The sequence below is a fragment of the Balearica regulorum genome, chromosome 12, assembly GCF_011004875.1.
Source record: "Balearica regulorum gibbericeps isolate bBalReg1 chromosome 12, bBalReg1.pri, whole genome shotgun sequence".
NCBI classification, from domain to species: domain Eukaryota; kingdom Metazoa; phylum Chordata; class Aves; order Gruiformes; family Gruidae; genus Balearica; species Balearica regulorum.
In genome coordinates this window covers 23,621,247-23,646,833 of record NC_046195.1, presented here as the reverse complement: position 1 = coordinate 23,646,833, position 25,587 = coordinate 23,621,247, and the positions used below count along the sequence as shown (strand labels likewise).

Sequence of the window (25,587 nt, the reverse complement as noted above, 5' to 3'; positions counted from 1 at the left end):
TCGCGTGCTGCCCGCCGCCGGGGGCGGGGCTACGTGCCGCCGGGGGCGGGGCGTTGCCATGGGAGCGGCAGAGTGACGTGCGAGGCGGAAGCGGCGCGGGCCGCCATGGGGGCCTCATCCAGCCTGCTGCCGCCGGAGGTGCTGGGCGAGTACCAGGTGCGGGGGCGGCACCGGCGGGTCCTGCGGGGGTGGGGGAGCCGGACCGGGACCGGGGAGGGGGGAGCGGGACTGGGGGGAGTCCCGCGGGAGGGGAACCGGCACCGGGAGCAGGGAGGGGAGTCCTGCGGGGGAGAGTGGCACCGGGACCCGGGCGGGGGGGGGGGGCACAGCGGCACCGGGGGTGGGGTGGGGGGTGAGTCCCGCGGGGCTGGAGGCAGCACCGGGACCGGGGGTGGAGTGGGGGGTGAGTCCCGCGGGGCTGGAGGCAGCACCGGGACCGGGGGTGAGTCCCGCGGGGGGTGCCCCGAGGCCAAGGGCCGCCGGCGCTGGGGTGTCCCGGGCCGGGCCCGGCGCTGACCCGTGCTCTCCCCGCAGGAGCTGACGTTCCTGAGCAAGCAGGAGATCCTGCTGTAAGTGCTGCCGCGGGCAGGGACGGGGGTGCCTCCGCCCCGGCCCTTGCTGCGGGGCTTCCCTTCCGCCAAGCGGGGCCGGGGGCCGGGCCGGGAGGTGCCGCTCCCGGGCTGGGCCGTTCCCCGCCAGCCGGGCTGCAGGGGCGAAGGTCTGTGGGTGCTGCCGGTGACACCCTGCAGAGCGGGCGCTGGCTTTGGGGAGCTGGCCGCGGGGTGCGGGCCCAGAGGCGGCTCTTTCCCCTCTGACGTCCCAGCCGCCTGGGCCGGCTCCTCTCCCCCGCTGGCCCTGGGGTCCCGGGCGCGCAGGCACTGCCCTTTCGGGGCCACCCGGGCCGGCCCTGCGCGCAGCTGGCAGGGAGCTGTGGGAAACGGGCCCTCCGCTTCCGTGCGGCGCTGGGAAGAGTCGCCTGCGCTGCCCGTGCCCAGAGGGGCTGCCTCCCGCGCCGCTCGCGCCACAGAGCGTCTCTTGTTCTTGCCTCTTCAAGTGCCTACAAGAGGTTCAGTGAACTGCTGCCAAAGGAGGAGAGGGCGAATGCCTGCTCCGCACGGGTTCCCAAGAGCCAGATCCTGACGCTGCCTGAGCTGCGGGTACGGTGCCTGGCGGGCAGAGGGACGCGCTGCTCCCTGGGTGCGGGTGTGTTTGGGCAGGGCCCTGTTCACTCGCCACGGTGCCGCTGCTCTGCCCCTGACGTGCTGCTCCGACAGTCGCCTGGGGAAGTTGTTCACGTACCGCACGTGAGCTGTGCCAGCAAACAGCATCCTCGTCCCCGCTGTGCTGCGGTGGATCCTGGAGATCCCTGCTGTCCCGGGCAGGCACGGCCCAGGGATGGTCATGCTGTGTGCGACAGACCGGCGGCAGAGCAGGGTACCCACTCAGGTGCATGGGGCCGGTACCTGCCACTGCCCGGCCCTGCCCCGAGCTGTTCTGTGTTGGCAGGCAAACCCCTTCCGGCACCGCATCTGCCGGGTGTTCTCCACCTCGGACGATGGGGACGACAGCATGTCCTTCGAAGACTTCCTCGATATGCTGAGTGCCTTCAGCGACTCTGCTACCTTGGATGTCAAATCTCACTACGCCTTCCGCATCTTTGGTAAGGCTGGCGGCAGATGCCATGTCCTGGGGAGGGACAGGGATGAATCCTTATTCGCGAGGGCTGGCAGCGTACTCAGAGAGCACACGGGGAGGGTGGCTTTAGGACCTCCCTGTGGGAACTGCTGGTTTGGTGCGATGGTGTGCACCGAGAGGAGCCATGTGGAGCCTGCTGTGTCCTTGGGTTGCCCAGGCCCTCTCCTCGCCCAGTGTGGGTGCTTGTGCCTCTCTGGGGTCACTCAGGCCCTGCTGAAATGTGACTTTCCTCTTCCCTAAAGACTTTGATGAGGATGGGATTGTGGACAGTAAGGACCTGGAGAAACTGGTGAACTGTCTGACGGGGCAGGGTGAGGAGTCCCGCCTGAGCAACGCCGAGATGGAGCAGCTCATCCAAAACGTGAGGACCATCAGGCTGGGCACAGGCCACTGCACGGTGCCAGCCACAGAGCTCACCACTCACCTTTCCCTCCCCTCCAGATCATGGAGGAGTCCGACATTGATAAGGACGGCACCATCAACCTCGCTGAGTTCCACCATGTCATCTCCCGCTCCCCGGACTTCGCCAGGTATTGTGGTCTCCAGCGACACAGCTTGTCCTAGGGAGGCTCTCTGGGGGGGGTTTGCCTGCCCCCATCACTGTGCTGGCCTTGGGGAAGAGCTCTCGGTGGCAATAAGGCAGGGCTATCCTGTACAAGGTCTGCTGTAGAAGCAGAAGGAACTGCATCCCGTGCTAACTCTGTGGAGAGCCTCTCCCACACAGGGTACCGCTGCCTCCCTGTACCACTGGGCGCTCACAAACCACTTGCGTGCGACCCAGCGAGGAGGTGCAGAACCTGTCATGTTTCTTGCAGCTCCTTCAAGATCGTCCTGTGAGCCCTGCGGCTCTCTAGCAGAACTGCTCCTCTGGCCGTTGCAGCTCTTCGTGGTCTCAGACATTTCCTCTTTTAGCGAGCGGAGCGGCAGAGGCCCCCGCTCCTCACCAGCCCAGCAGTGCCTTAGGCAGGACACCCTCCTGCTCCCCTTTCACGCCTGAGCGACCTGGGGCCCTGGGAAGCTGCTTTGCCTGCAGCCACTCTGCTCTCCCAGGATCGGATTTTAACTCCTTATGCAAACCGAGGGCAGCCCTGTGGGCGGGGGGGAGGCACACAGAGGTGCTCTTGGCTGGGGGCCACGCTGCACCAAGCACAGCCCCTCTCTGCCCTCGGTACCAATCTGTGCCTTCCACTGGCAGGCAGGGAGCTGCCTGCCCCCACCAAGCCCCTGCGCGGCTCTCCCGTCTTCCTGGGGGCCTCCCTGCTGCAACGAGGATCCCTTTTTCTGAGCAATAACCAACAATAACCCAAAGGAGGATCCCTTTCTCTGAGCAATAACCCAAAGGAGGATCCCTTTGAGCAATAACCCAAAGGAGGATCCCTTTCTCTGAGCAATAACCCAAAGGAGGATCCCTTTCTCTGAGCAATAACCCAAAGGAGGATCCCTTTGAGCAATAACCCAAAGGAGGATCCCTTTCTCTGAGCAATAACCCAAAGGAGGATCCCTTTCTCTGAGCAATAACCCAAAGGAGGATCCCTTTCTCTGAGCAATAACCCAGCAATAACCCAAAGGAGGATCCCTTTTTCTGAGCAGTAACCCAGCAATAACCCAGAGGAGGATCCCTTTCTCTGAGCAATAACCCAAAGGAGGATCCCTTTCTCTGAGCAATAACCCAGCAATAACCCAGCAATAACCCAGCAATAACCCAAAGGAGGATCCCTTTTTCTAAGCAGTAACCCAAGTATCGATGTGCCATCCCAGCATTAGAGCCGCCTTCCTCCCCCGTGCTGCCTCGGCACTGACCACGCGTGGGGCCTCCTCTCCTTTTTCTCTGCCCCCTCCTCTGGCTCAAGCTCAGCAGCTGCTCTGCCCGCCCTGGCCTCTTCCTCCCTCTGCTCCTGCGAGGACACAAATAAAGGGCTCTGGTTTCACCCTCCGCTCTGTGCTGCCTTTGTCTGGCTGCGGGGACAGCGGAGGGGGCTGCTCCGGCAGTGCCATGGGACCGGTGCCACGAGGGGTGCTGGGGACACGGGCTCCTGCCAGGCCCCTCTGCCTGCGTGCCAGCCGCAGCTCCAGGGGACGGGTCCCACGTCCTGCTCAGTGACAGTCCTTTCCGTGGGCCACCTCCCTCCCCTAAACCCGGGGACTGTTCTCAGCGGGCGCCACACAAAGAGCTCGGCTCTCCAGCAAGAGGCACAAAGGGAAATCCAGGGCAGGCAAGCAGCTACCTTTGCTGCGGGCAGCGCCAGAGCCCTTTGTGTCTGTTCATCCATCAGGCTTTGCCCTGGCCCACCGCCAGCCGCAGGCAACGGCCCTGCCCGCGCTTCGCAGCAAAACCCGGCCGGCCCCAGCAGCGTTCCCACCGTGCCGGCAAGCCTCCTCGCCGGAGCCACTCCATGACGCAAGGTCCAGGCTGTGGCACCCCCATGCCGGTGCCAGTGTAGTGCCCAGGGTCCGCTCGCCCCGTGGGAGCACCCGTGCCAGGGTGGAGCGGCTGTCGGCTGTCTTGGGGCGTCGGCGCAGCCGTTTCTCACGTACCTCCTTGCTCCCGGCGGTGCTGGCCCTTCCAGCTCGGTGCCCTGTGGTGCTGATGGTATCTGCCCGCCGCCCCGGGGGCTGTGTCTGCTGGCACGGCACCAGCCAACGCCTCCGGTTGCTTTTTTGATGTCCCAGAACAGGCTGGGCAGGAAGTTTGGTGCACTGGTCCAGCCGGGAGCAAGGCAGTGCTGGTCCCCGGCGGGGGGGGGGTGTGTGTGGGGAGCCTGCCCCAACACGCCAGCTCGGTGTGCAGCTCACTGCTCCCTCCAGCCCCGTGCTCACGCTGCTGGCGCGTCTCAGGCACAAGGGTTCACGAGCAGCACCACGCCGCAGGTCCTGGTCGCGGCTGTCGGCCGTCACAGAGTTGGGTCCTGTTGGCTGAGAGCTGGGTCTGCCTGCGGCTGCATGGGACGGGGACAAGGACCTGGCTGCGCCCTGGGCTGGCAGTGGGGTCCTACGTGCAGCACGACACCGTGGTCCTGGGGAAGGGGCTGCCACAGCCCCGGTCCTGCTGGAGGCTGCCCAGCTCCCAGCCCCAGGCACCGGCTTTTCTTCCTCCTGGTCACCTCTGCCTTTCCTGCTTCTCTCAGTGTTGGGACAGCATCACTCCATCGCCCGCAGCTCTGCCCCTGCCATGCTGCCCAATGCAGCGCGCGCCTCCACGCACAGCCCCAAAACAGCCAAGCACTGCCCACGCTCGCTGCCGTGGATGCACGGCACCCCGACGGCGGGGTCACAGGGACCCTCTGGCACCAGCCCTGGGCAGCATCACCAGCCCCTGTGCCCCGGCCCAGCATGTGGGGATGTTGCAGATGGGCCAGGGGCAGACTTCCCCCCGACCGCAGTGTGAGCCGACACGGTTCCTCTCTGCAGGGCTGCTGGGATGGTCCTGGCTGCAGCCAGCCCCGGGAAGGTGCCCAGCCCCGCCGGCTGCTGCACGGGCACAGCAGCACACATGCGTCCAAAGGAGACACGTGGACTTTATATAAAAAAACACAGACGTTTCTGCACACACACGTGGGGATGCGGGGGGGTGACTCCCTGCCCAGCCCAGCACGGGGCAAGCGCTGCTCCCCACTCCCTCTCTGGGACACAATTCACATTTTCAACGTATTAAAAACGAACCAAGCACAGACACACAGCACATGCCGCGGGGTCGCTGCGCCGGCACCGCCCGGCCGCACGTGTGGCTCCGGGTCCTGCACCGGGACGTCACAGTGAGTTGGGGCGTGAGGGGGCTGCGGCCGCCCCCTCCTGCCCTCTGCATAGAGGGGGCCGGGGCCCGGTGGAGCCGGCAGAGCCGGGGTTGCGCCAGCAGCCTGTGCCAGGCACCACATCCATCCCTGTGGTGGGGACGCCGGGCTGGGGGAAAGGTCCGGTACATCTCTGGAAGGCACGCAGCACCCCTCACCACCAGCTCTGATCCGAGGAGCACGGCTGGAGCCGCCGAGGCGATGCCCAGGGAGCTCCCAGGGAAGCCAAGCCCCGATAGGGCGATGTGGGGCCGGCCCCGCCAGCTGGGTGGGTGCCGCAGCAGCGTGCGGGCTCCAGGCATGCACACACAGACAACACGGACCCCGGCCGCGGTGCCGCGATCCGGCGAGGCTCAGCAGAGCAGAGGCGGTCGTGGGTGAGGGCTCGGCTCTCGTCCCTGTCACACCACCGAGTCCTGGATCTCGGAGCCCAGGCGCACCCGGGGTCTTTGGCAGGCGGGAGACACCTCCACAAAGCTGTCCCGGACGTGGAGGGGCCTCTTCTCTGATTCGGAGAAGGCGCGCGGGGGGCCTGGGGGCTCGTGTACGGGAGTGCTGACGATGTAGTTGTCCTGCAGGGCCTGGTAGCCCTTGTGCTCGGGTGCCGTGCTGGGCAGGCTGCTGCCATTCAGGGGCAGGCTCTCCACCGGCTTGCGGGGTGGCTTCTGGTGCCGGCTGGGGTCGCCGGGCTCCAGCAAGGTTTTCATGCCGTCACGGTGCCGGTGCACGACAAAGATGGTCAGGGCAAGGACGGCAGCAGCGAAGAGCACGCACATCACCATGAACTCAGTCCAGTAGGTCTTGCCCTCCAGCTGGGCCGCGGCGCTGCCCACTACGGAGGTGCTCCGGGACGTGCTGACGGTCTGAAGGGCATCCCGGCCAGCAGCCCCCTTTCTGCCAGGGTCCAGTGGCCCGTGGCCCAGCTCCTGCACCCCCACGCAGTAGCTAGCCATCAGCTTGCGGAAGCCCTCCTCCAGCGACCAGCACTCGTAGGTGCCCGCCCGCTCGGGGCTGCCCACCAGGATGAGGGCTCCGTCGGGCAGCACCAGGTAGGAAGCGTTGACGGGCGCCCCGTTGTGCAGCCAGCGCCGCGAGGCCAGGTTGGAGAGCAGCCGGCACGGCAGCGGCTGCACCGCGTTGGGCAGCAGCTGCACCCGCTGGCATGGGGCACCCGAGGCTGTGGGGAGACAACCCATGGGGACGTCAGCGAGGCCGTGGGGACCCCGGCGGTGGGCGTGAGGGTGACGGGGGTGCCGAGCGGGAGCCTGGGGTACGTGGGAGCCCCCCAAGACCCCTGGGGCCAGCAGCAGCCCCAGCCCCAGGGGGAACCCGCAGGAGCTCACCTGGGGGCAGGAAGATGCGGGGTCGGGGCTGGGAGGTGTTGGCCCGGCAGAGCCGCTCCGTGTCAGCGTCCTTGATGTCCTGCGCCCAGAGCCTGGGGACAGAGGGGGGGTCAGGGCAGTGGGGTGCCGCGGGGCGCAGGGGGATGGAGACGGGGTGCAGCACTTACTGGGGGTGCGCCAGGGTGTGCAGGGTGGCCCTGCGGCAGGCGCCCCGGCTCCATGCGCAGAAGGGGTCCCGTGCCAGCACGCACTCCCCGCAGCTGCGGTACAGGCTGCAGTTGGCAAAGGGCACCTGAGCCACCGCCGTGTAGGTGGCTGCGTAGACCAGGCCCTGCGGGAGGGGGCACAGCGGTGTCAGCGGCACGGCCCTGGCCCCAGAGCCGTGCAGCGGGGTTGGCTCCTGCACACCCAGCCCTCCTGGGCTCCCTGGCCCCCAGCCCACGAGCAGGACCGGCCCCACACAGGCTGAGCCCACAGCTTCCCCCCCTCGCCCCAGCCCCGGTGTGCCCGTGGTCCTGCCTGGTTCTGGTCAAGCAGCAGCTGGAGAACGGGCTGGCCGGCAGGGAAGAGGCGGATCTCCTCGATGATGTGCACCCCATGGTTCAGGCACACGGCCTTGTGCAACCGCCCGTCGTCTGCAAACACAAGGGCCATGGTGAGTGGGGCTGGGGACACACGGCTCGCTGGCACCCACCCATCAGCAGCCCGCGGCTGCACCCACCCGTGCCCAGGAAGAGGACATCGTAGGTGCCGTGGAGGCCCTGCACGCGGTGGACACCGATCTGCTGGTAGCGTACGCGGCTCTGCAGCAGCAGCGGCTGGCTGCGCACAGGGCTGTCCATCAGGAAGTGGTCCTTGATGAAGTTCAGCACCCGGTCCGGCATCTGGAGGGACGAGTTGATCTTCAGGTGCCGTGTGTGGCTGGTGATGCACTGGGGAGAGAGGAGGGAGCTTGGCTGGGGCACAGGGTAGCGGGTAGGCAAGTGGCCATGCCGTGGTGGCCACCAGGACCGGGAGAGCGCGAGGGCCCGCCCCGCATCCTGCACCCAGGCAGGTGCCGAGGAGGCACATACCGTGCCCGGCCGGGGCTCCGGCACGGGGCCGGTGTCCGTGTACCACTGCTGCGTCTCGCGGTTCACCTCCTTGTAGAGCCCGCCGAAGGCTTCCTGCACTTTGTACATGGGGAAGGCGCACACGGCCGAGCTGCCCAGGCCGCCCTTGTTCCTGGCAGGGGAGAGGCAAAGCCCGTGGCAGGATCAGACACGCCGGCTCTGCCGACCCCCCTGTGCCGCCCTAGGAACCCGAGCATGGCCAGCGCCAACACGCACCTCCCCGACCGCCCCGCGGTGCTGCGGGCAGCAGTCCTGGGGCCCCCGACAGTCCCTGCCCGCCGCTCACCACTGCGAGGTGAAGACCCCGAAGAAGAGCGTCTCCCTCCAGCGCAGCTCCCCCGGGGTGAGGACAAAGACGTCCTGCAGCACGTTGAAGGGGAAGCCGTCCTCGGGGTGCGAGCAGAGCAGCTGCGCCTTCAGGAAGGTTGTCCACCGCCGCTGCAGCACACGCTCCCCGCCCTGGTCCCCCTGCATGGCACAGTGGGTCAGGGCGCGATGCCACAGCTGCCCAGCAGCGGGGAGCCCCACGGGGCTGGGCGAGCAGAGCAGGGGTCTGGTGTCCATGCAGCAGCGCCGAGGCGCCGCTGGAGCAGCCCCGGTGTCACGGAAGCACAAGCGAAGCAGCGTCTGAGGTGCCCAAGGGAAGGGAAACACGACCCAAGAGGAGGACAGGGCTTGTGCCCCCTCTGGCGAGGGAGCAGAGGAGATGGGGAAGGGTTGCTGCCACCAATGGGGCCAGTGGGAGCAGCGGATTTGAGCCACAACCCTGGGCTGGGCACTACAGAGCCATAACTGCCCTGGAGGGGTTTCCCATGGGTGCTCGTGCCCTCCTGGGGTGTCCAGGAACCAGGGGATGGAGATAAGTGGGGTGGTCCCACGTCCCCTCCCCACCCCAGGGGTGAGTGACATCCTGGGCACAGACCCCGTGCACACCCCCGCTGCTCTGCGCCCACCTTGCACACGCGTGCAATGCGGGAGACGATGGTGTTCTCGAAGTAGTCAAATTCCTTGCCGGTCTCGCTGAAGAAGAAGTAGACCTTGTCGTCGTCGCCCTCAGGGTTGCCAGCGGGCAGGCTCTCCCGCAGGTAGGCTGAGCCCACGAAGACCGGGTCTGGGGACACAGGCACCCTCAGCATCGCCCTGGCGCCAGGGCCAGCCCCATCCCCACGCCTCCCCCATCGCTGGGGATGGAGACCCCGACCCGCCGTGCCATCCCTGGCTCTCACCCTGCAGCCAGTTGAGGGAGTTCTCTGTCTTGAGGGCGATGCGGCTCTCCTGGCTGCGGTAGATGGTCGGCTCATTGCCCTGGAAGTTGCTGACGGTCCCAGCGTAGAGCTCGCCGTCTGCCAAAGAGATGCTCCCGCTGGGACCCAGCACGTGCCGTGTGGTGCAGTCCTGCTCCCCCAGTGGGGTCCGTGCTGGCCCAGCCCCGGTTCAGCCCGGCTGAGCAGCCGGGCACGGCAGAGAGGGTGAGGGTCCCGGAGTGGCATGCCTTACCGACCATGACGGCCGTGGACCGGTACTCGGGGTCAAAGGGGCAGCGTCCCTTCCCGTCCTCCAGCAGCACCTTCCCCGACGTGTCCCGCTCCAGGCTGAAGTGCTGCACGTTCTGCAACAGGACTGAGCTGTGAGCCGGCAGCACTGCCAGCACCCGCCCCAGCGCCCGGGACCCCCATTGCAGGACCCCGACAGCAGAGGGGGCGACCGCACCCGCAGCGGGACCCGCGTCCCCCAGCCCCGCTCCCTGTGCTCACGATGTAGGCGCAGGCCGGGCTGAAGGCACAGGTCCCGCAGGTGTAGAGGTGGGTGCTGTTCAGCTGCAGCAGCATCTTGATGTAGTTGTGACAGTCCCTCTGCAGGGGCGAGAGGACCCGGCTCACCCCTCCTGCCCGCACGCACCCCAGCACAGGGCACTGCCCGCTCCCACCGCAGCCCCCAGACGCCCACCAGCAGTGGGGCTCACCTGGGGGTCCTTGCCCTTGAACACGCACTGCCTCTTCTTCTCCTCATCTGCGCTCCACAGCAGCTGCAGAGCGTGGACAGTCACTGGGACCCCCGTCACCGGCTGATCCCCACACACCACCCCGCTCGGGCTGGCAGAGCTCACCCCCAGCACCAATGTCCTCCCCACCTCAACGGCACTGGCTGGAGCTGAGCACCCCCCACCCGGGATGGCCAGGGCAGCTGCCTCCGCACTGTTCCGACTGGCTCCCAAACGTGCAGCGGCTTGCGCAGACCCCAACCGCTGCCAGGGAGGGGACCCCTGCACCGGAGCTGGCTCGGTGCCCTGAGGACTCGCGGTCCTGCGCGGGGCTCAGCCCCCGTCTGTGGGCTCACCCTGCGAGCTGGTGCCCCGGGCCCGAAGTGGCTGGTGTTGACGGCGACGAGCAGCTCGCGCGCCCCCAGGTAGAGGGTGCCGCCGTCCGGGCTCAGCAGCAGGGCTGTATAGTTGGACACGCCGGGCACCTCGAACCGCTGCACGACCCGCTCGGTGGAGTCTGGGGAGGGAGAGCGACGGGCATCAGCCTCGCGCAGCCCGTGCGCGGCAGCACCCGGCCCCCCAGGGCCCCCGCACCACAGCTCGCTCCTGGCCCCTCTGCTCAGCACCTCTGCCCTGGCCTCGCACGGAGCTGCCACGGCCAGATCCATCTCTCCTCGTGCGGTCAGACGCACACGGCAGCACACCGCAGTGAACTGTTCATGGCCGCGATAACGCCCAAGGGCAGCATCCGCGCTGCTGCAAGCACGAGCCGCTGCCCTGTGGCAGCCCCGAGGACGGCCCCAGGGCACGCCGCAGCAGCCCTGCCGGCACTGGGCAGCACAGCCAGGTCTGCACTCGCCTGGCCGCACGCAGCCCCCGGGGCTCAGCCCTGTGGCGCGGGTGGCTCAGCCCCGCAGGGACCCCGAGCTCGCGGCAGGCAGGGACAGGTGCCAGGACCGGCTGCCCTTGCCAGACACCGGGGCAGAGGCTGCCGGCTGAGTCACGGAGCACCGGTGTGCCCGTCCCGCGTGGGTGGCCTGGCCCCGGAAGCCTTTCCTCTCCTGCAGCCGCTCTGAATCAGACAGGCCTGGCTGTGTCAGCGGGACACGTCGGGCTGACTCATGCTGCCAACTCCCTCACCCCTGACCCCCCACGCCCCAGGGACGCCTCGACCTTGCCCGACACCCTGCCTGCTTCCAGATCCCTGCCAGGACGGCCCTGGGGCTCCTGCAAGCCCCTCCTCGGTGCAAGCCACCACGAGGGCTCAAGGCACTGCGGTGCCGGCAGTGCTGTGGGGCCAGACCCTGCTCTTCTCCCGCTCCCCTGCTGCTCCGCGAGCCCCGGCTGCTGCCGCCGGACGGGGTGGCACCTTCCCCGTCCCTGGGGGCTCAGCTGGCCCCTGGCCCAGCACCCGCCCTGGCTCTCCTGCAGCAGCGCAGACCGAGGGATGCCGAACTCCCCCAGGGCATCCTCCTGCGAGGGGTCCCGCGCCCCAGCACCGGGGTGATGCTGCCCATGATGAGTATGGCTCAGTGCAGGCAGCAGAGGGGCAGCGGGGGGCCCCTGCGTCCCACAGAGCTGTCCTGGCCCGGGGAGCTGTGGGGCCCGTGCCGGCTGCCAGGGGACCTGTTAGGACAAGACCTGCTTCTTCCAGACAAACCTGCTGGAGGCACATCCAGCGCTTCCAGGGGAGCAGCTCTCCAGCTCCTCCCTCCCGCCAACCGCAAGCCCCATGCGGCCACGCTCCCCAGCTCCATGGGAGCCACCGCTGGGCACACACTGCTGCCGGCAGAGCGCCCGGCCCGCGCCCCCCGCCCGGCTCCCCCTGGCAGCGCTGGGGGTCCAGGTCAGGGACCCCAGGTACTGCCCATGAGCTGCAACCTCTGCGGCCAAAGCAGCCTCTGCAGGTGGGCAGAGCTCGGCCAGAACCGGTCTGTGCAGGCAGGGCCAGGCAGCGCGGCTCGACGCGGTGTGGCACGGCACGGCACGACGCCGAGCTGGGCTGTCCGCTGGCTCCTGGGGCTCCCATCCAGCTCAGCGGGTCCCAGATCTGCTGGTGCCACCACAACTGTGGCCAGCGGTCATGGGAGCACGTGGCGGGGCCATGTCCACGCCGAAGAACCGCAGCACGCTGAGCCAGAGAGTGCTCCCAGCTGCCTGCACCTCGCTGCCAGGGCCGGCCCGGCCCAAACCACTGCACCCTCCCAGGCTGCCCAGCCGGCAGCCAGCACGGGACGGGCTCCGCTGGCCGGCAACAGCTGGATTTAGCCACCATCTGGCAGCGCAGCCAGCCCAGACACACGTGGGCAGCCCCCACCACGCCACAGCCCCAGCGCCGGACGATCAAGCTGGGCCCAGCAGCTATCCGTGCCGAGCCCAAGCTGCCCGTGGAGCGTGCCCTGCTGCTCACCCACCCCACGCCAGATGCTGGGGGGGGGGTGGTGTGTGTCTCTGCAGGGTGAGAGGGGTCTGCAGGCCAGGCCTCCCACTTGTGAGGGGCTCTGCCTGGCCAAGCAGCCTCCTGGCTGTCCTTTTCTGGCCCCTGTCCCAGTGCAGCCCGAGCCCTGCTGGGACCACGCTGCCGATGGGGACTGCAGCGGGTCCCGGGGCAGCCTGAGGCCGGGCACAGCATAGCAAGGGGCTGTGCAGAGCCCCAGGGACTCCCTGAGAGGGGAGACAGCCCGCAGACACTCAGCTGCCCAAACGAGGATGAAACTGCACGGCGGAGCCCCCATGGCTGGCTCACCCCATCCCATGCTCACACAGGATGCGGCTGCCACCGCTGCCCTGTGTGCGGGGACACGAGCACCCCTGGGTGCCCCAGACTGCTCACACCCTCGGTGTGGGTCCTGACGCAGGGAGGCATGCCTCTTTGCTCCCCCACTGCCGTGTGCGCAGCCCCGCAGCAGCCCCAGGGCTGTGCCCTGTCCAAGCAGCACGGCCCCAGCCCCTGCACCCCACTGCCGGGGGGGGGGCCCTGCTGCCCCGCGTCCCCCCGCATCCCCCGGGAGCGCGGCCGCCCCAGCCCCACGGCAGGACACGAGCCCCGGCTTGCCGGGCTGGCTGGGAGGGTGTTGTGCAGCCTCAGCACCGCCGGTTGTCACAAGGCGTTTCCACGCGGGGCGGCGGGGCCACCCTGTCCCGCGGCGTGGGGTGCCCGCGGGGGGGCCGGGGGGAGCCCCGGGGGCTGGGCGGGATGCTCAGCCGCCCCGGGGGGGGCCGGAGCCCCCCCGAGCCCCGCGGGGCTGACACTCACGGCGGGCAGGCGGACACTCACTCACCGTAGGGCAGGCGGACACTCACCGTAGGGCAGGCGGACACTCACCGTAGGGCAGGCTGACCCGCGGGACGGGCTCCTGCGCCGCCGAGAGCAGCAGCGCCGCCAGCACCGAGTGCGCCAGGACGGGCAGCGCCGGCCGCGCCGCCATCCCGAGCCGAGCCGAGCCGAGCCGAGCCGGGCCGGGCCGGGCCTCCGCCGCCTCCCGCGAAGCCGCCCGGGCGCTGCAGACCTGCGGGGAGAGAGGGGCTCAGCGGCGCGGCACGGCACGGCTCGGCCCCGCCGCCCGCCCCGGCCCCGGGGCTTCCCGCCCGCCCGCTCGGGCACCGGGGCGGGGCAAGGCGCGGAGCCCAGCCCAGCCCAGCCGTACCGAGCCGAGCTGCACCGAGCCGTGCCGGTGCCCCGGGCGGGGCGACAGCTCGGAAGAGGAGGCGGCCGGTTCCCAGCCGGGACCGCCCCCGCCACGCCCCGGCGGGACCCGCTGCCGGGACACCGCGGCCCCGAGGGGCACCCGGTGCTGCGAGCTTCTCCGCAGTGCCCTGCCCGGGGCACCGGCTGTCCCTGCCCCTGCGGCCCGGTCCAGCGAGCAGCAGCCGGGCACGGTGCGGAGGGGACGGCGCTTTGTCCCATGCACCAGCAGCAGCCGCGGGCCCTGGCAGCCGGGGGCTCCCCCGCACCCACACTTCTCTCCTTGCAGCAGGGAGAACCGGCTGGCCTGGGATCCCCGGGATGTCTGTCCCGGGACTGGCCTGGGGATGTCTGTCCCAGGGATGTCTGTCCGCGGGACAGCTCAGCCCCAAGGCTGCTGCCAGAGCCTGTGGCCGTGCGGGGAGCGCTGCTGCTCCCACTCCCCTCAGCTCAAGCTTTGCTCCATCTCCACTCTCTGCTGAGGGTTTCCCCGGCCGCCCTGCGTGCAGCAGGCCGTGGTGGTCTCTGGTGGCGGCCATGGCCCCTGCCCCAGCACAGCCCAGCGCTCCCTGTCCTCCCTCGGGGAACGATGGGCTCCCACGGGGCACGGCACAGCCAGGCAGCGGGATGCCCGTGCCAGCCCACCCCACGGGGCAAAGCTTGCCGGCAGCAGTGTCCGCACAGGGCAGTGTGCAGCGGCACGGGACACGGTCCTTGTCCGCCCCAACGGCCCGTCCCCAGGGATCTGGGATGAGCATGGTCCCAGCAGGGCCACAGCGTGGGCAGGGTGGTGTGGGCATCCGCCGAGCAGGCAGTGCTGGGCAGGAGCCTCTACCTGGGCCCATGGTGGGTTCTTGCACCCTGACCAGGGTGTGAAAAGGGCTCATGGCCCCCCCGCAGAAGCACATGAAGACCCCAGAGAACCGCCCGCTCGTCCAGCAGTCTCCATGGCAACTCGTTATTAATGACAGCTGCTTATTTTGCCATGGCAACGGGGGAAAGGGTCTCTCCTCACAGCAGGCAGCTCTCCTGGGGTGGGGGCTGCCCCACCACTGCCCTTCCCATGCAGGGTAGAGCTCCACACCACCCTGCTCAGCCAGCCCTGGCACCTCGAGCCATCATCACCCCACCGGCTGGGCCCCCTGAGAGCCCCCCGCTCGGGAGAAGCACTCCCCACGTTCCTGGGATGGCTGTGCCCACGCTCCCGTGCTCTGCCCGCTCGGCACTGCTGGATGGCGCCCGCTCCCCGGGCCATACCTGGCACCCAGGGTCTGGGGCTGCCGGTGGTGCCCCTTCCTCCCCCCTCGGCTCGGCTCCCTTCCTGCTCCCGCTGCACTCGCTGGCGGCCGACGTCCCTCCCTGGGCTGGGAACAGCCTCACCAGCTCTACCTCACCTGCTTATCAGAAGCCCTTTGCCCAGGAACTACCCAGATATGAGCCCGGCACACCAGCCTGCGTGGGGTGGGAGCAAACACTCACTCCCACAGCCGTGGCCCCCACGGCACCCGGGGGTCCCTGGGGGGGGCTCTGGGGACCCGGCCATTGCCTGCTCGTGGCCGTGGGAGCGCCGTGCCGACGCCCCGGTGTGATGGCACGCAGCGATGGGAACCCCCCGCGGGGAGGCCAGCTGCTCTCAGGGCAGGCAGGGAGGGCAGGCAGGGAGGGCAGGCAGGGAGGGCCGGCTGCCCTGGCCCAGGCTGGGCAGTGAGCAGGCAGCGGAGCGAGGCCAGAGCCTGCGCCTTTAAGCGCGGGCCGCGAGGCGCTCCCCACTGCTGCTGGCAGCCAGGCCTGTTTACGACAAACTCCCATTTATCTCCTCCGCCTGCCCACGCAGCCTGCCAGCGCGGGGCAGCGCCGGGGGCACCCTGCAGCACCCTGCCCTGCTCGCGCACCCGCGCAGGCGCAGCTCCTGGACGGGCCGGCATGTGCGTGCCCTGCGCGGCTCTGCAGGTACCTGCACGCATGAGTGTGGCGGCCGCGCCGTCGTCCCAGCCTGCCCTCCGCCCGCAACAGCGGTTGGCGATGGGGAAACTGCTGGGGGTGCCAGGCCCGGGCAGCACCAAAACCTGTGGCCTGGGGTCACCAGGCAGGCGGGGCGGTGGTTTCTGCACCGAATTCCCACGCCAGCGCCCTCCACCCTGTCCCCGCGGGCGGCGGGTGCCTGGGAAGTCGGCTGTGGAGCTGGCTGCTGCTGCCTGCGAGGAGCAGGACTGGGGCTGCGTGTGCCCCGCTGCTGCTGCTGCTGCCTGCGTTCTCACGCCTTGCTTCTGCAGCCTGCCCCAGCACAGGCAGCAGCGCAGGCAGCAGCGCAGGCAGCAGCACAGGCACATCCCCTACTCAGAGACCTGCACCCGGCTTGCACGCAGCCTACTCATCCGGGCTCTTCCTTCCGACCCACATCTCCTGGGGCTCACACGCACGCCCCCGGCTCGGCTCTCTCCTGGAGACTGCCAGACAACACCAGGCGGTCCCCCCAAGCCCTCCTCCCACCCGCAACCTCCACTCGGCCACGCACACGCGCAGAGTGTGAGCGCGCTTGCACGCACACCTGCAGCCGCGCAGGCTCCAGGGCCATGCTGATTCACGCACAGATGCTCCCAGACCCAGCTGCTGCACCCTGGGTTGCAGAAACTGGGGGGGTCCTGGCTCAGGGATGGGTGACCCCTTCCCAGACATTCCTGGCCCCACAGAGCCCAAACCAGTGCTGGTCTCCTTGGCCCCGCTCAGCCCCGGTACAGTGGCACCCTCGCTGCGGTGCTGCCTGGGGGAGGAGGGGGTGCCAAACCCCAAAAGCAGCCACAGCAGCAGCTGCAGCAGACATGGGGGACAGCCGGGAGTCCCCACAACTCTCTGTGTGTCCATCAGCCCAAGGGCTGCTTTGGCACCTAACGCCATCGTCAGGCTCAGTGGCCGCACGCCTGGAACACGCATGTGTGCAGCCTGCAAGTGCCCGGGGCACATCCACACACGTGGAACACGCCACACACACGCGTGCCCCATACCTGAGCGTGCACACTCACTTCCTTACCAGCAACCCATAACACGCACACCCCTCAGCCAAGCACCGTGCGTAACGCACACCCGTCACATGTAAACACACGCAGGGAGGCTACGGGCTGTACACACCCCGGACGGCAAACACACACCTGGAAACACCCCCGCGGGGAACAGCCCCGCGCTGCCGGGCGGGCTGCCAGCCACGACCGCGCCTGCACCCTGCGAGTGCACGCACACACATACACACACGCACACACACACACACACACACACACACTGGCACCCCCCCCCCGCCCTCCGCCCCCCCAAGCCCCGCGCACCCCCTGCACAGACCATCCCCCCCCCCCCCCCCCCGCGCACCCGTCCCTTGGGGAGCCCCGTGCACGTGCACAGCCAGACCCTCGCACAGCCCCTGTGCACGCACACGCGCTGCACACCCTTGCACACCCCACCCGCACAAGACCCCTCGCAGGAACCGTGCGCGCACACACACACACACACACACACCCCCCGCACGCAGCCGCCCGTGCACACCCCCTCGCACACAAACGCGCACACGCACCCCCCCTCGTGCCCGGTCCCCCCCCCCCCGCTGCTCACCGGCTCGGCGGCGGGTGCGGCGGGACCCGCCGGCAGCGGGGGCGGCTCCGGGGTCCCCGCCCGCGGCGGGGCGCGGGGCGGCTCCGGTGCTCCGCCCGCCTCTCGCAACAAAGGGCCGCCCCGCCCGGCCGCTCCGGCTCCGCCACCGGCACCCGCACCGCTCCCGCGTCCCGCCCGCCGGCTCCGCCCGCTGGGGGTCGGGGGGGGGGGGCGGCTGGGGGCGGCGGCTGCTCCTGGCTCGGGGGCGTCAGTGCCAGTTCTGGGGTGCGGGAGCTGGGGGGGGGGGCCCTGGCTCAGCGTCGGGGGAGGGAGAGTCCCGGCGTGGGGCCGGCCGGGCTCTCCCCCACTCGGGGCTGCCCGGGCTGGTGCTGCCCGTCCACGGGCCCCGAGCTGGTGCCCCCGAGCGAGACCGGCCGCGTGCTGCCTGCCACCCTCAGCGCCCTGGGGCCGGCAGGGAACGTGGGTTCGGGGGGGGCAGCAGCGTGTGCCCGGCTGGGGACCCTTCCCGGGTGGAAGTCCGTGGGGGGGTGGGGGGGAGCGGGGCGGCAGCCCCCGGAGCAGAGGTGTCGGTGCTGCACAGCAGCTGCGGGGACACCCCGTGCGTGTGCACATGGCTCCAGGCGTCGCTGTGACGTCCTCGTGGCAACACCCGGCTCCAGGCGTTTTGGGGTAACTCATGGCTCCAGGCATCTTGCAGTGACGGCTCCCTCTGTTTTGGGGTAGCCCACGGCTCCGGGTGTCCCCACGGAGCTGGAGCTGGAGGCTGCTGGCTGGGTGTCAGCAGTGCGCAGCGCTGCCTGGGTCTGCAGAGAGCCTGGGCGGGTGCACCGCTCTCCTGGGGTGCGGGGGGAGCCAGGCCCCAAGAGCCGATGGCCGTGGCAGGGGCTGGCCCATGCTCCAGCCCGGGTGGGCAGGGTGGGAGGCAGCCGTGCCCTGTGCACAGGAGGGGTGAGTGGAGCAGGCGGCTGTGCCATGAGGGGGTGATGGGTGAGCCGGGCAGGACACACAGCTGTGCTCCAGTGTGGGGGTCCAGCAGGAAGAGCCCCCCCAGCCCTGGAGGAGAGCTGCGAGCGCAGCTGTAGCAGCAGTGCCAGCCCTCCCCGGGGTCAGTGTCACGGGCACCGACCTGCCAGTGCTGGGCTGGGCAGGGGTCCCAGGAAGGGGTCCCAGGGCCAGCCAGCTGTGGCCCCACACCCCCCTTCCAGAGCGTCCGTCCAGCCTGGCCGTGTGGCGTGCCGGTTCCATCCCTCCTTCTGGCCCTGAGCGCTGCCATCTGCCTGCCTAGGCCAGCGAGCCCCTCGGCAGCCCGGCTGCTCTGCCTGATGTCGCACCGTGTCCCCAGAGCAGCCGTCTCACCTTGCCCCGTGCAGCACAGGCAGCACTTGGCTCTGCCGCAGGCAGCTGCCTGCTCTGTGCACCCCTGGGCCCGGGGGCGGCATGAGGAGGGGGTGCGGCGTGGTGTTGCTGGTGGTGGCTATGTCCCTGCCCCACGGTCTGCGTCACCCCTGGCCCACGCCGCTGCCCTGCAGCCCTTGGAGGAGGCAGATTGCTGCCGAAGCCCCCAAGCCCCCACCCCCCCAGCCTGCAGCTCAGAGCAGTGCCAGTGAGGGGGGGCTGTGTTTGGGGGCAGCACCGCTCGCACAAGGAAACACTGTGCATTGCCCCGCCGGGCTCGCACTCCCTTCAGCCCCCTGGGTGCCCCCCCCCGGCCAGACACAAGGCTGCCTGCAGGCAGCGGTGCACGTGTGGACAGACATCCCCCTCCAGGTCCTTACTCTTCCTCTGGCTGGGCTCTCGGTGCCCCCAACCCACTGGAGACGGAGCCCTCCCAGGACACGTTGCTCCCTGGAGCTTGGACCCAGCCCTCCGCAGCCAGCCCTGCCAGCCCCCGGGGACCCTCCCGGGGCCAGCCACGTTTGGGGGAAGCTGGTTTGGCAGCAGCCTGGGGCGTGTGGATTGGGCTCCGGCCAGGGATGGACTCCTTTGTCTGAAGGCAGCCCTTTCCTGGGACGGTGCCACATGGCTGCTCTCGTCAGCGCCAGCGGAGCCTGCGCTCCACGGGGGGACGGCTGCCGTGCTGGCGTGACCTCGTCCCTGCAAGAGCCGCGGTCACTGGGTGGCTCTGACCGCGGGGCCAGGGCGAGGGCAGCTGGGGGGGCAAGCGCTGTGGCCGGGCGCAGCTGGGCAGCCCCCTGGGCCCTGTGCCAGGGTGTGGGGGGGCAACACCGCCCACTGTCCCGCCACAGGGCAGCCTCAGCAGCTGCTGGCGGGACGGGGTGCCATGGGGAGGGCAGCGGGAGCAGGGATGCCCAAGACCCCACCATTGCCCTGAAGCAGGGGTGCCAGCCCTCCTGTGGCCAGCAGCCCCCCCCCTTCTGCTCTGGTTAATGTTAAAGCCAGGCAGACGTCAGTGCGCCCGGCCCTGCCTCCCCCCAGCCCCTCTGCCTGCGGCGGCAGCTCCAGCAGGACTGTTTTTCCTCCCGGAGCGGGATCTGCCTGTCCCCTGTGGCTAAAAAAAGCCTTTGGCTTGGCCCGTGCAAAGGGACAGCAAACCTCCCGGGCTGAGCAGCCTCCTAGCCGCCCCGGCGCACCGCCCGCCTCCCCTGCGCGTCCTCGGGGTGCCCCTGAGGTGCATGTTCTTGGGGTGCCCCAGGGACAGGCGAGGCAAAGGTCTCCCCGTGGAAATGGCAGCAGCCGCCCGTCCCGCTGGGTCCAGCTGCCCCGAGTCACGCGCTGGCGACACGTAGGATCACTCGCTTCTATGTAGGGAAAACCTGAACCGGCTCCAAGCCCCGGGGCCCAACGGGCACCGTGTGCCCGACCCAGATGTGCCCGGGGAAGGTGGGGGGAGCCACATCCCTTTGCTCAGAACGGGGACCACCGCAAACCCTCCTGCTCCTCGCGCCCCGCACCGAGCAGAGCCGTGTGCATGTGTGCGATGCACGTAGCGCTGGCGGACACCACGCCTTACACGCCCGCCCTTGCCACCTCGTCCCAAGGACCCCGGTGAAAGCTGATCCCGGGGCTCGCCGGTCACCTTGTGCTTTGGCACCGCTTGCACCCAGCGAGTGGCATCTCCCCCCCCCCCCCCCCCCGCCACTCCTCCCTCCCGGTGGGGGGGGGGGGGGCACTCTCTTGCCTCTTGGGACACCCCAGGAGGGCATCCCCCCCCCCCCCACCCGTGGGTGTTTTGCAGATGGGGTGCGCTGTGTGATGGGGGGAATGGGGGCCGGACCCCCACCCGTGGGACCCCGCGCGGGCCCCTATGGGGCCCGCGCGGGGCCCCACGGGGGGGGGCCCGGCCACGCACCGCCCCGGGGCGGAGCGAACCGCGTCCCCGCTCCGCCGCCGCCGCCCCCGTCGTGTCCTCCCCGTCGCGCCCCGCCATGGCCGCCCGCTACCTCCGCGCCGCCCCGGCATTGAGCCGCCTGATCCGCTGCCCCCTCCCCGCCACGTCCGTGGGGCAGCGCCGACACTGTGAGTGTGTGTGTGGGTGTGATCTTGGGGGTTTGGGGGAAGGAAGCCCCCGTGTCCTTGGGGCTGCTCCACCCTGAGTGGGGTTTGCACCAGTTCCGGCACACGGAGGGGTTTGTACGCTGGGCCGGGGCGGATTTTTTGGGTTGGTTTGGTTTTTTTTTTTGGGGGGGGTGGGGGTGGTGTTCAACTAGATCCGTACCTCCCTCCCCCCCCCCCCGCTTGCAGACGGTCCCGTGCGGATTTGCTACCGGTCACGGACCCACGCGGGGTTTTTCACGCGGGTCTGGTACCGGAGGGGTTTGCTACCGGTCACGGACCCACGTGGGGTTTTGCAGCCAGGTCGGGCCCCCAGAAGGGTTTGCTCCTGGGCCCGGTTCCACGTGGGGTTTTGCACCTCAGCTTGTACCCGCTTTGACCCCGGAGGAGTTTGTTCCTGGTCCAGGTCCCACACAGGGTTTTGCTGCCCGATCCGCAGCCGGGATTGGCTCCCAGAGGCGTTTGTTCCTGGTTCTGCTCCACGCGGCGTTTTGCAGCCTGTCCACGCGGGGTTTTGCACCCTTGCTTGCACCCAGGTCCCGCCCCGAGAGGGGTTTCCACCCGATCCTGGTCCCACGCGGAGTTTTGCAGTCCAACCCGCAGCCCGGCTTGTCCCCCCGAACGGTTTGCTCCTGGCCCCGCACGGGGTTCTGTGCCCCGACCTGCAGCCAGGCTGGGCGTCCGGAGGGGTTTACTCCCGGTCCAGGTCCCACGCAGAGATTTGCACCCCAGCTTGCACCCGAGAGGGCTTTGCTCCCGGTCCCAGTCCCGTGCAGGGTTTTGCACTCCAGCTTGTGCCTGGGTCTGGCCCCGAGGGGTTTGCACGCGGTCCTGGTCCCGGGCTCACGTGGGGCTGCACCCAGGTCCGGCCCAGGGAGGGGGGTGCGCCCAGGCCCAGTCCCGCTCCCACCTGGGGTTCTGCACCCTGACCCGCACCCAAGCCCAGCCCCAAGCAGGGTTGGGCCATGAACCGGCCCAGACCCCAGTGGGGTTCGTGCCCCGACCTGCACCCGAGGGGGGTCTGCACCCTGACCTGCACCCAGCCCTGAGCAGGGGGGGGCACCCGCACCCTGCCAGATGGGGCCTCGCAGTCCCTGCGGGACACATCTTGGTCCCACACCGCGGTCAGAGCTGTGGGGCCGGTGCCGGCGGGGCTGGGCCTGCGCCCCTAACACCCCGCCGCCGCTTCCCAGATGCCAACAAGCGGATCAAGGTGGCCAACCCGGTGGTGGAGATGGACGGAGACGAGATGACGCGGATCATCTGGGCCTTCATCAAGGAGAAGGTAAAGGGGTCCTGCCTGGGGAACAGGCGGGGGTCGCACAAGTGGAGCTGGCGGGTGCTGTACAGGGGCACGGGTGGCGGTTGTACAGGGGACGGGCAGTCCCTGTGCGCTGCCCTCCCCATCCCTCCGTCCTCCGTCCGTCCGTCCATCCGCAGGAAGCAGGTGGTGAGATCAGCACAGCTTCCGGCAGGACCTGGAAGTGAGGAGGTGCTGGGAAGGGGGGGACAGTCCCAGGCGGGGGGGGACCATCCTGGGCAGGGGGCACCATCCCAGGCGGGCAGCCGCGGCTGGGCTGGGGCGGGGGCTGAGGCTGGCCATGCCGCAGTGCCGATGCTGCTCCTTCGGCACCCCACACCATCCCCCCCCCTCTGACGCTCTCCCCCACCCCAGCTCATCCTGCCCAACGTGGACGTCCAGCTGAAGTATTTTGACCTGGGCCTGCCGCACCGGGACAAGACGGATGACCAGGTCACCATCGACTCGGCACTGGCCACCCAGAAGTACAGCGTGGCCGTGAAGTGTGCCACCATCACGCCGGACGAAGCCAGGGTGGAAGGTGGGCAGGGGCTGAGGGGGGGTGGTGCCAGCAGCCCCATGGGGAGCTGAGCCCCCCGTGTGTCCCAGCCCCTCCGGGCCAGCCAGCGCCTCCCCCCGCCGGCTCAGGTTTCTGTGGGTCGGGGGCTGCGCCACTGCCTGGGCTGGGGGCTGGTGCTCAGTGCTGTGCCCCCCCCCGGGCGCTGCGGGGACCCGAGGGCATGGGGCTGGGGACACACCGGCCTCTGCCCAGTGCCGGTCACGAGCCCGTGCTGGCCGTCCCTCTCCTTGGCTGGCCGGCAGCAGGGCTCTGGCAGCAGCCCATGGAGGGGGGGGGGGGGGGCTGGCAGGGGCCACGGTGACCGCCGGGGCTGCGCCTTGGGGGGGGGGTGTGCCTCGGGGCCTCACCTCTGCGTGCCCCAGAGTTCAAGCTGAAGAAGATGTGGAAGAGCCCCAACGGCACCATCCGAAACATCCTGGGGGGGACGGTTTTCCGGGAGCCCATCATCTGCAAGAACATCCCCCGCCTGGTGCCCGGCTGGACCAAGCCCATCACCATCGGCAGGCATGCCCACGGCGACCAGGTGAGCCCCGCGCGGTGCTGCCTGCGGCACGGGGCGGCTGGCAGCTCCTCCGGACCCTGCCCGACGCTCCGCCCTGCCCTTGCAGTACAAAGCCACCGACTTCGTGGTGGGCAAGTCCGGGACATTCAAGATGGTCTTCACGCCAAAGGACGGCAGCGGGGCCAAGGAGTGGGAGGTGTACAACTTCCCCGGCGGCGGCGTGGGCATGGGCATGTACAACACGGATGAGGTAACAGGGTGGGCTGGGGGCACCAGGAGGGGGTCCCGTGGTGGGTCCAGCCAGGCCGGCGGGACGGGGGTCCCACGGGGGTCCGTGCGCTTCCCTTGCAGTCCATCTCGGGCTTCGCTCACAGCTGCTTCCAGTACGCCATCCAGAAGAAGTGGCCTCTCTACATGAGCACCAAGAACACCATCCTCAAGGCCTACGACGGGCGCTTCAAAGACATCTTCCAGGAGATCTTTGATAAGTACGGGCTTGGAGGAGCTCGGGCTCCCGGGGGGGGTGGCTGCCTTCCTGGGGAGGGAGGGGGATGTCGCCCAGGGGCAGCTGTGGGACCCTGCCTGGGTGGGCACGGCCAGGCACGGCTGATGCCTGCCCTGGGTTCCCAGGCACTACAAGACAGAGTTTGACAAGCTGAAGATCTGGTACGAGCACCGGCTCATCGACGACATGGTCGCCCAGGTGCTGAAGTCCTCCGGCGGCTTCGTCTGGGCGTGCAAGAACTACGATGGGGACGTCCAGTCAGACATCCTGGCCCAAGGTGGGGTGGTGGGAGAGGGCGGTGTGGGGCAGGTTGGGGTGGTGGGAGGTGGTGTGGGGCGGTGGGAGGTGGTGAAGGGTGGGTTGGGGCGGTGTGGGGCAGGTTGGGGTGGCGTGGAGTGGGTTGGGGCGGTGTGAGGTGGTGAAGGGTGGGTTGGGGTGGTGTGGGGTGCGTTGGGGCGGTGTGGGGTGGGCTGCAGGCGGTCACCCTCCCAGGGCTGCCCTGACCCCCGTCCCGGCGCAGGCTTTGGCTCCCTGGGGCTGATGACCTCTGTCCTGGTGTGTCCGGATGGGAAGACCATCGAGGCCGAGGCGGCCCACGGCACCGTCACCCGCCACTACCGGGAGCACCAGAAGGTGGGTGCGTTCTGCGCGCGGTGAGCTGCCTGCACCGGGTTGCCCATGGCGTGCTGCCCGCGCCGGGCGGCTGAGCGCTCTCACCTCACAGGGGCGACCCACCAGCACGAACCCCATCGCCAGCATCTTCGCCTGGACGCGTGGCCTGGAGCACCGCGGCAAGCTGGACAGTAACCCGGACCTGATCAAGTGAGCAGGGTGGGGCAAGGGCACCCTGGGGTGGGGGATGCTGCCAGCAGCTGCCCCTGGTGCCGACCACCCCGCTCCCAGCTGCGGTGGTGTCTGCGGCACAGAGGTGCCGGCGAGGTGCCGGCTTTGCTGGAGCCGCGCGTGATGCCGCCGTCCCCAGGTTTGCTCAGACGCTGGAGAAGGTCTGCGTCGAAACGGTGGAGAGCGGGACGATGACGAAGGACCTCGCCGGCTGCATCCACGGCCTCGCCAAGTACGTGTGTGGCTGACGGGGCGGAGCGGTGTGGGGCAGCTGCCTGCCACGAAGGCAGGCTGGCGGTGCGGGGGGGCGGCCGCTGGCCTCCGGACGGTCCCTGGGGACTCGGGGTGTCTGTTTACAGCTGGTGGGGTCAGACCGTGCCTGCGGCCGGGCAGGGGCCACGTCCCGCGCCCAGGGCTGCGCTGCCGGCCCCGGCTCTGCCCCCCGGCCGGGCTGGCTGCTGCCTGTGGTGGGGGGCGGGCAGGGACCCCCCCAGGCACAGGACCCCCCCCAGCCCCCCTCTCTACCCCTGCAGCGTGAAGCTGAACGAGCACTTTGTGAACACCACCGACTTCCTGGACGCCATCAAGAACAACCTGGACAAGGCTCTGGGCAAGCAGTAGGGGGGGTGGGGGGGCCACCCGGCCCCCACCCCGCTGTCACCTGGATGGACAGGGGCCCAGCGCCGCCTCCAACTCACCAACACGGCTCAGGAACAGTTGAATAATTTTTATAAGCAGTTTTCTTACGAGTGTTTTTAAAGCCTTTCTAGCAGGGATGTGTAGGACCGGGGGGGCCCCGGGGGGGAGCCCATCCTGCACTGACTCATGTACCCTCCCACCTCGCGGTGCCAGCAGCCATTAAACCCCTCACCGGCCCACGGCGCGTGGTGGTAGCTCGTCTGTCGCGGCACGGGGCGGGTGCCGGCCGCAGGAGGCAGCCAGCAGCTAAAGAATACGCATTTATTAGAATTATTGCTAAACAACTCTTCAAACTGAGGAGATAAAAAATAACAAAAACACAGTAGGGTTTTGCACAAGGGGCAGCTGAACGCCCGGCGTATGCGAGGGGGGGACGCCAGGGAGCCACGTGGCTACTTGCACTGCTGTGCCACCGGTATGAGACCCCCCCACCCGCCTCGTCCC

General features: G+C 69.4%; 3 protein-coding genes across 4 annotated transcripts; 2 read left to right on the top strand and 1 right to left on the bottom strand.

Moving 5' to 3' along the window:
• Positions 1-12: 12 nt before the first annotated feature.
• On the top strand, positions 13-3,628 carry CIB1 (calcium and integrin binding 1). Its single transcript, XM_075764467.1, has 7 exons — positions 13-156; positions 535-569; positions 1,055-1,157; positions 1,507-1,660; positions 1,938-2,056; positions 2,137-2,225; positions 2,511-3,628. The coding sequence occupies exons 1-7, from the start codon at positions 106-108 to the stop codon at positions 2,530-2,532; spliced, it is 573 nt and encodes a 190-aa protein (XP_075620582.1). The 5' UTR covers positions 13-105; the 3' UTR covers positions 2,533-3,628.
• A 1,562-nt stretch (positions 3,629-5,190) lies between these two features.
• On the bottom strand, positions 5,191-17,311 carry SEMA4B (semaphorin 4B). 2 transcript variants are annotated; one of them, XM_075764567.1, is made up of 15 exons: positions 17,202-17,311; positions 13,245-13,428; positions 10,276-10,436; positions 9,902-9,964; positions 9,693-9,791; positions 9,436-9,547; positions 9,165-9,281; positions 8,892-9,049; positions 8,225-8,406; positions 7,900-8,050; positions 7,548-7,758; positions 7,346-7,461; positions 6,994-7,157; positions 6,827-6,918; positions 5,191-6,660 (listed from the first exon to the last, which is right to left on the bottom strand). In XM_075764567.1, the coding sequence occupies exons 2-15, from the start codon at positions 13,345-13,347 to the stop codon at positions 5,885-5,887; spliced, it is 2,505 nt and encodes an 834-aa protein (XP_075620682.1). In that variant the 5' UTR covers positions 13,348-13,428; positions 17,202-17,311; the 3' UTR covers positions 5,191-5,884. The 2 variants fall into 2 exon arrangements, with proteins under 2 accessions (XP_075620682.1, XP_075620683.1); XM_075764568.1 differs by lacking the exon at positions 17,202-17,311 and adding an exon at positions 13,567-13,609.
• Positions 17,312-20,495: 3,184 nt separating this feature from the next.
• Positions 20,496-25,326, top strand: IDH2 (isocitrate dehydrogenase (NADP(+)) 2). The gene is made up of 11 exons (XM_075764454.1): positions 20,496-20,678; positions 21,908-21,999; positions 22,390-22,555; positions 22,957-23,117; positions 23,203-23,346; positions 23,448-23,584; positions 23,727-23,878; positions 24,122-24,234; positions 24,326-24,423; positions 24,584-24,676; positions 24,978-25,326. The coding sequence occupies exons 1-11, from the start codon at positions 20,588-20,590 to the stop codon at positions 25,063-25,065; spliced, it is 1,335 nt and encodes a 444-aa protein (XP_075620569.1). The 5' UTR covers positions 20,496-20,587; the 3' UTR covers positions 25,066-25,326.
• Positions 25,327-25,587: the final 261 nt, after the last annotated feature.

Excerpts from the sequence above, each read along its gene's own strand:
- CIB1 (XM_075764467.1), top strand. The coding sequence starts at position 106 with ATGGGGGCCTCATCCAGCCTGCTGCCGCCGGAGGTGCTGGGCGAGTAC. Across the intron at positions 570-1,054 it reads AGCAAGCAGGAGATCCTGCT|TGCCTACAAGAGGTTCAGTG; the intron begins GTAAGTGCTGCC and ends TGCCTCTTCAAG. Across the intron at positions 2,226-2,510 it reads CGCTCCCCGGACTTCGCCAG|CTCCTTCAAGATCGTCCTGT; the intron begins GTATTGTGGTCT and ends TGTTTCTTGCAG.
- SEMA4B (XM_075764567.1), bottom strand. The coding sequence starts at position 13,347 with ATGGCGGCGCGGCCGGCGCTGCCCGTCCTGGCGCACTCGGTGCTGGCG. Across the intron at positions 9,050-9,164 it reads CTCCCTCAACTGGCTGCAGG|ACCCGGTCTTCGTGGGCTCA; the intron begins GTGAGAGCCAGG and ends CTGTGTCCCCAG. Across the intron at positions 7,462-7,547 it reads TGTCCTCTTCCTGGGCACGG|ACGACGGGCGGTTGCACAAG; the intron begins GTGGGTGCAGCC and ends TTGTGTTTGCAG.
- IDH2 (XM_075764454.1), top strand. The coding sequence starts at position 20,588 with ATGGCCGCCCGCTACCTCCGCGCCGCCCCGGCATTGAGCCGCCTGATC. Across the intron at positions 20,679-21,907 it reads CGTGGGGCAGCGCCGACACT|ATGCCAACAAGCGGATCAAG; the intron begins GTGAGTGTGTGT and ends GCCGCTTCCCAG. Across the intron at positions 23,879-24,121 it reads GTCAGACATCCTGGCCCAAG|GCTTTGGCTCCCTGGGGCTG; the intron begins GTGGGGTGGTGG and ends GTCCCGGCGCAG.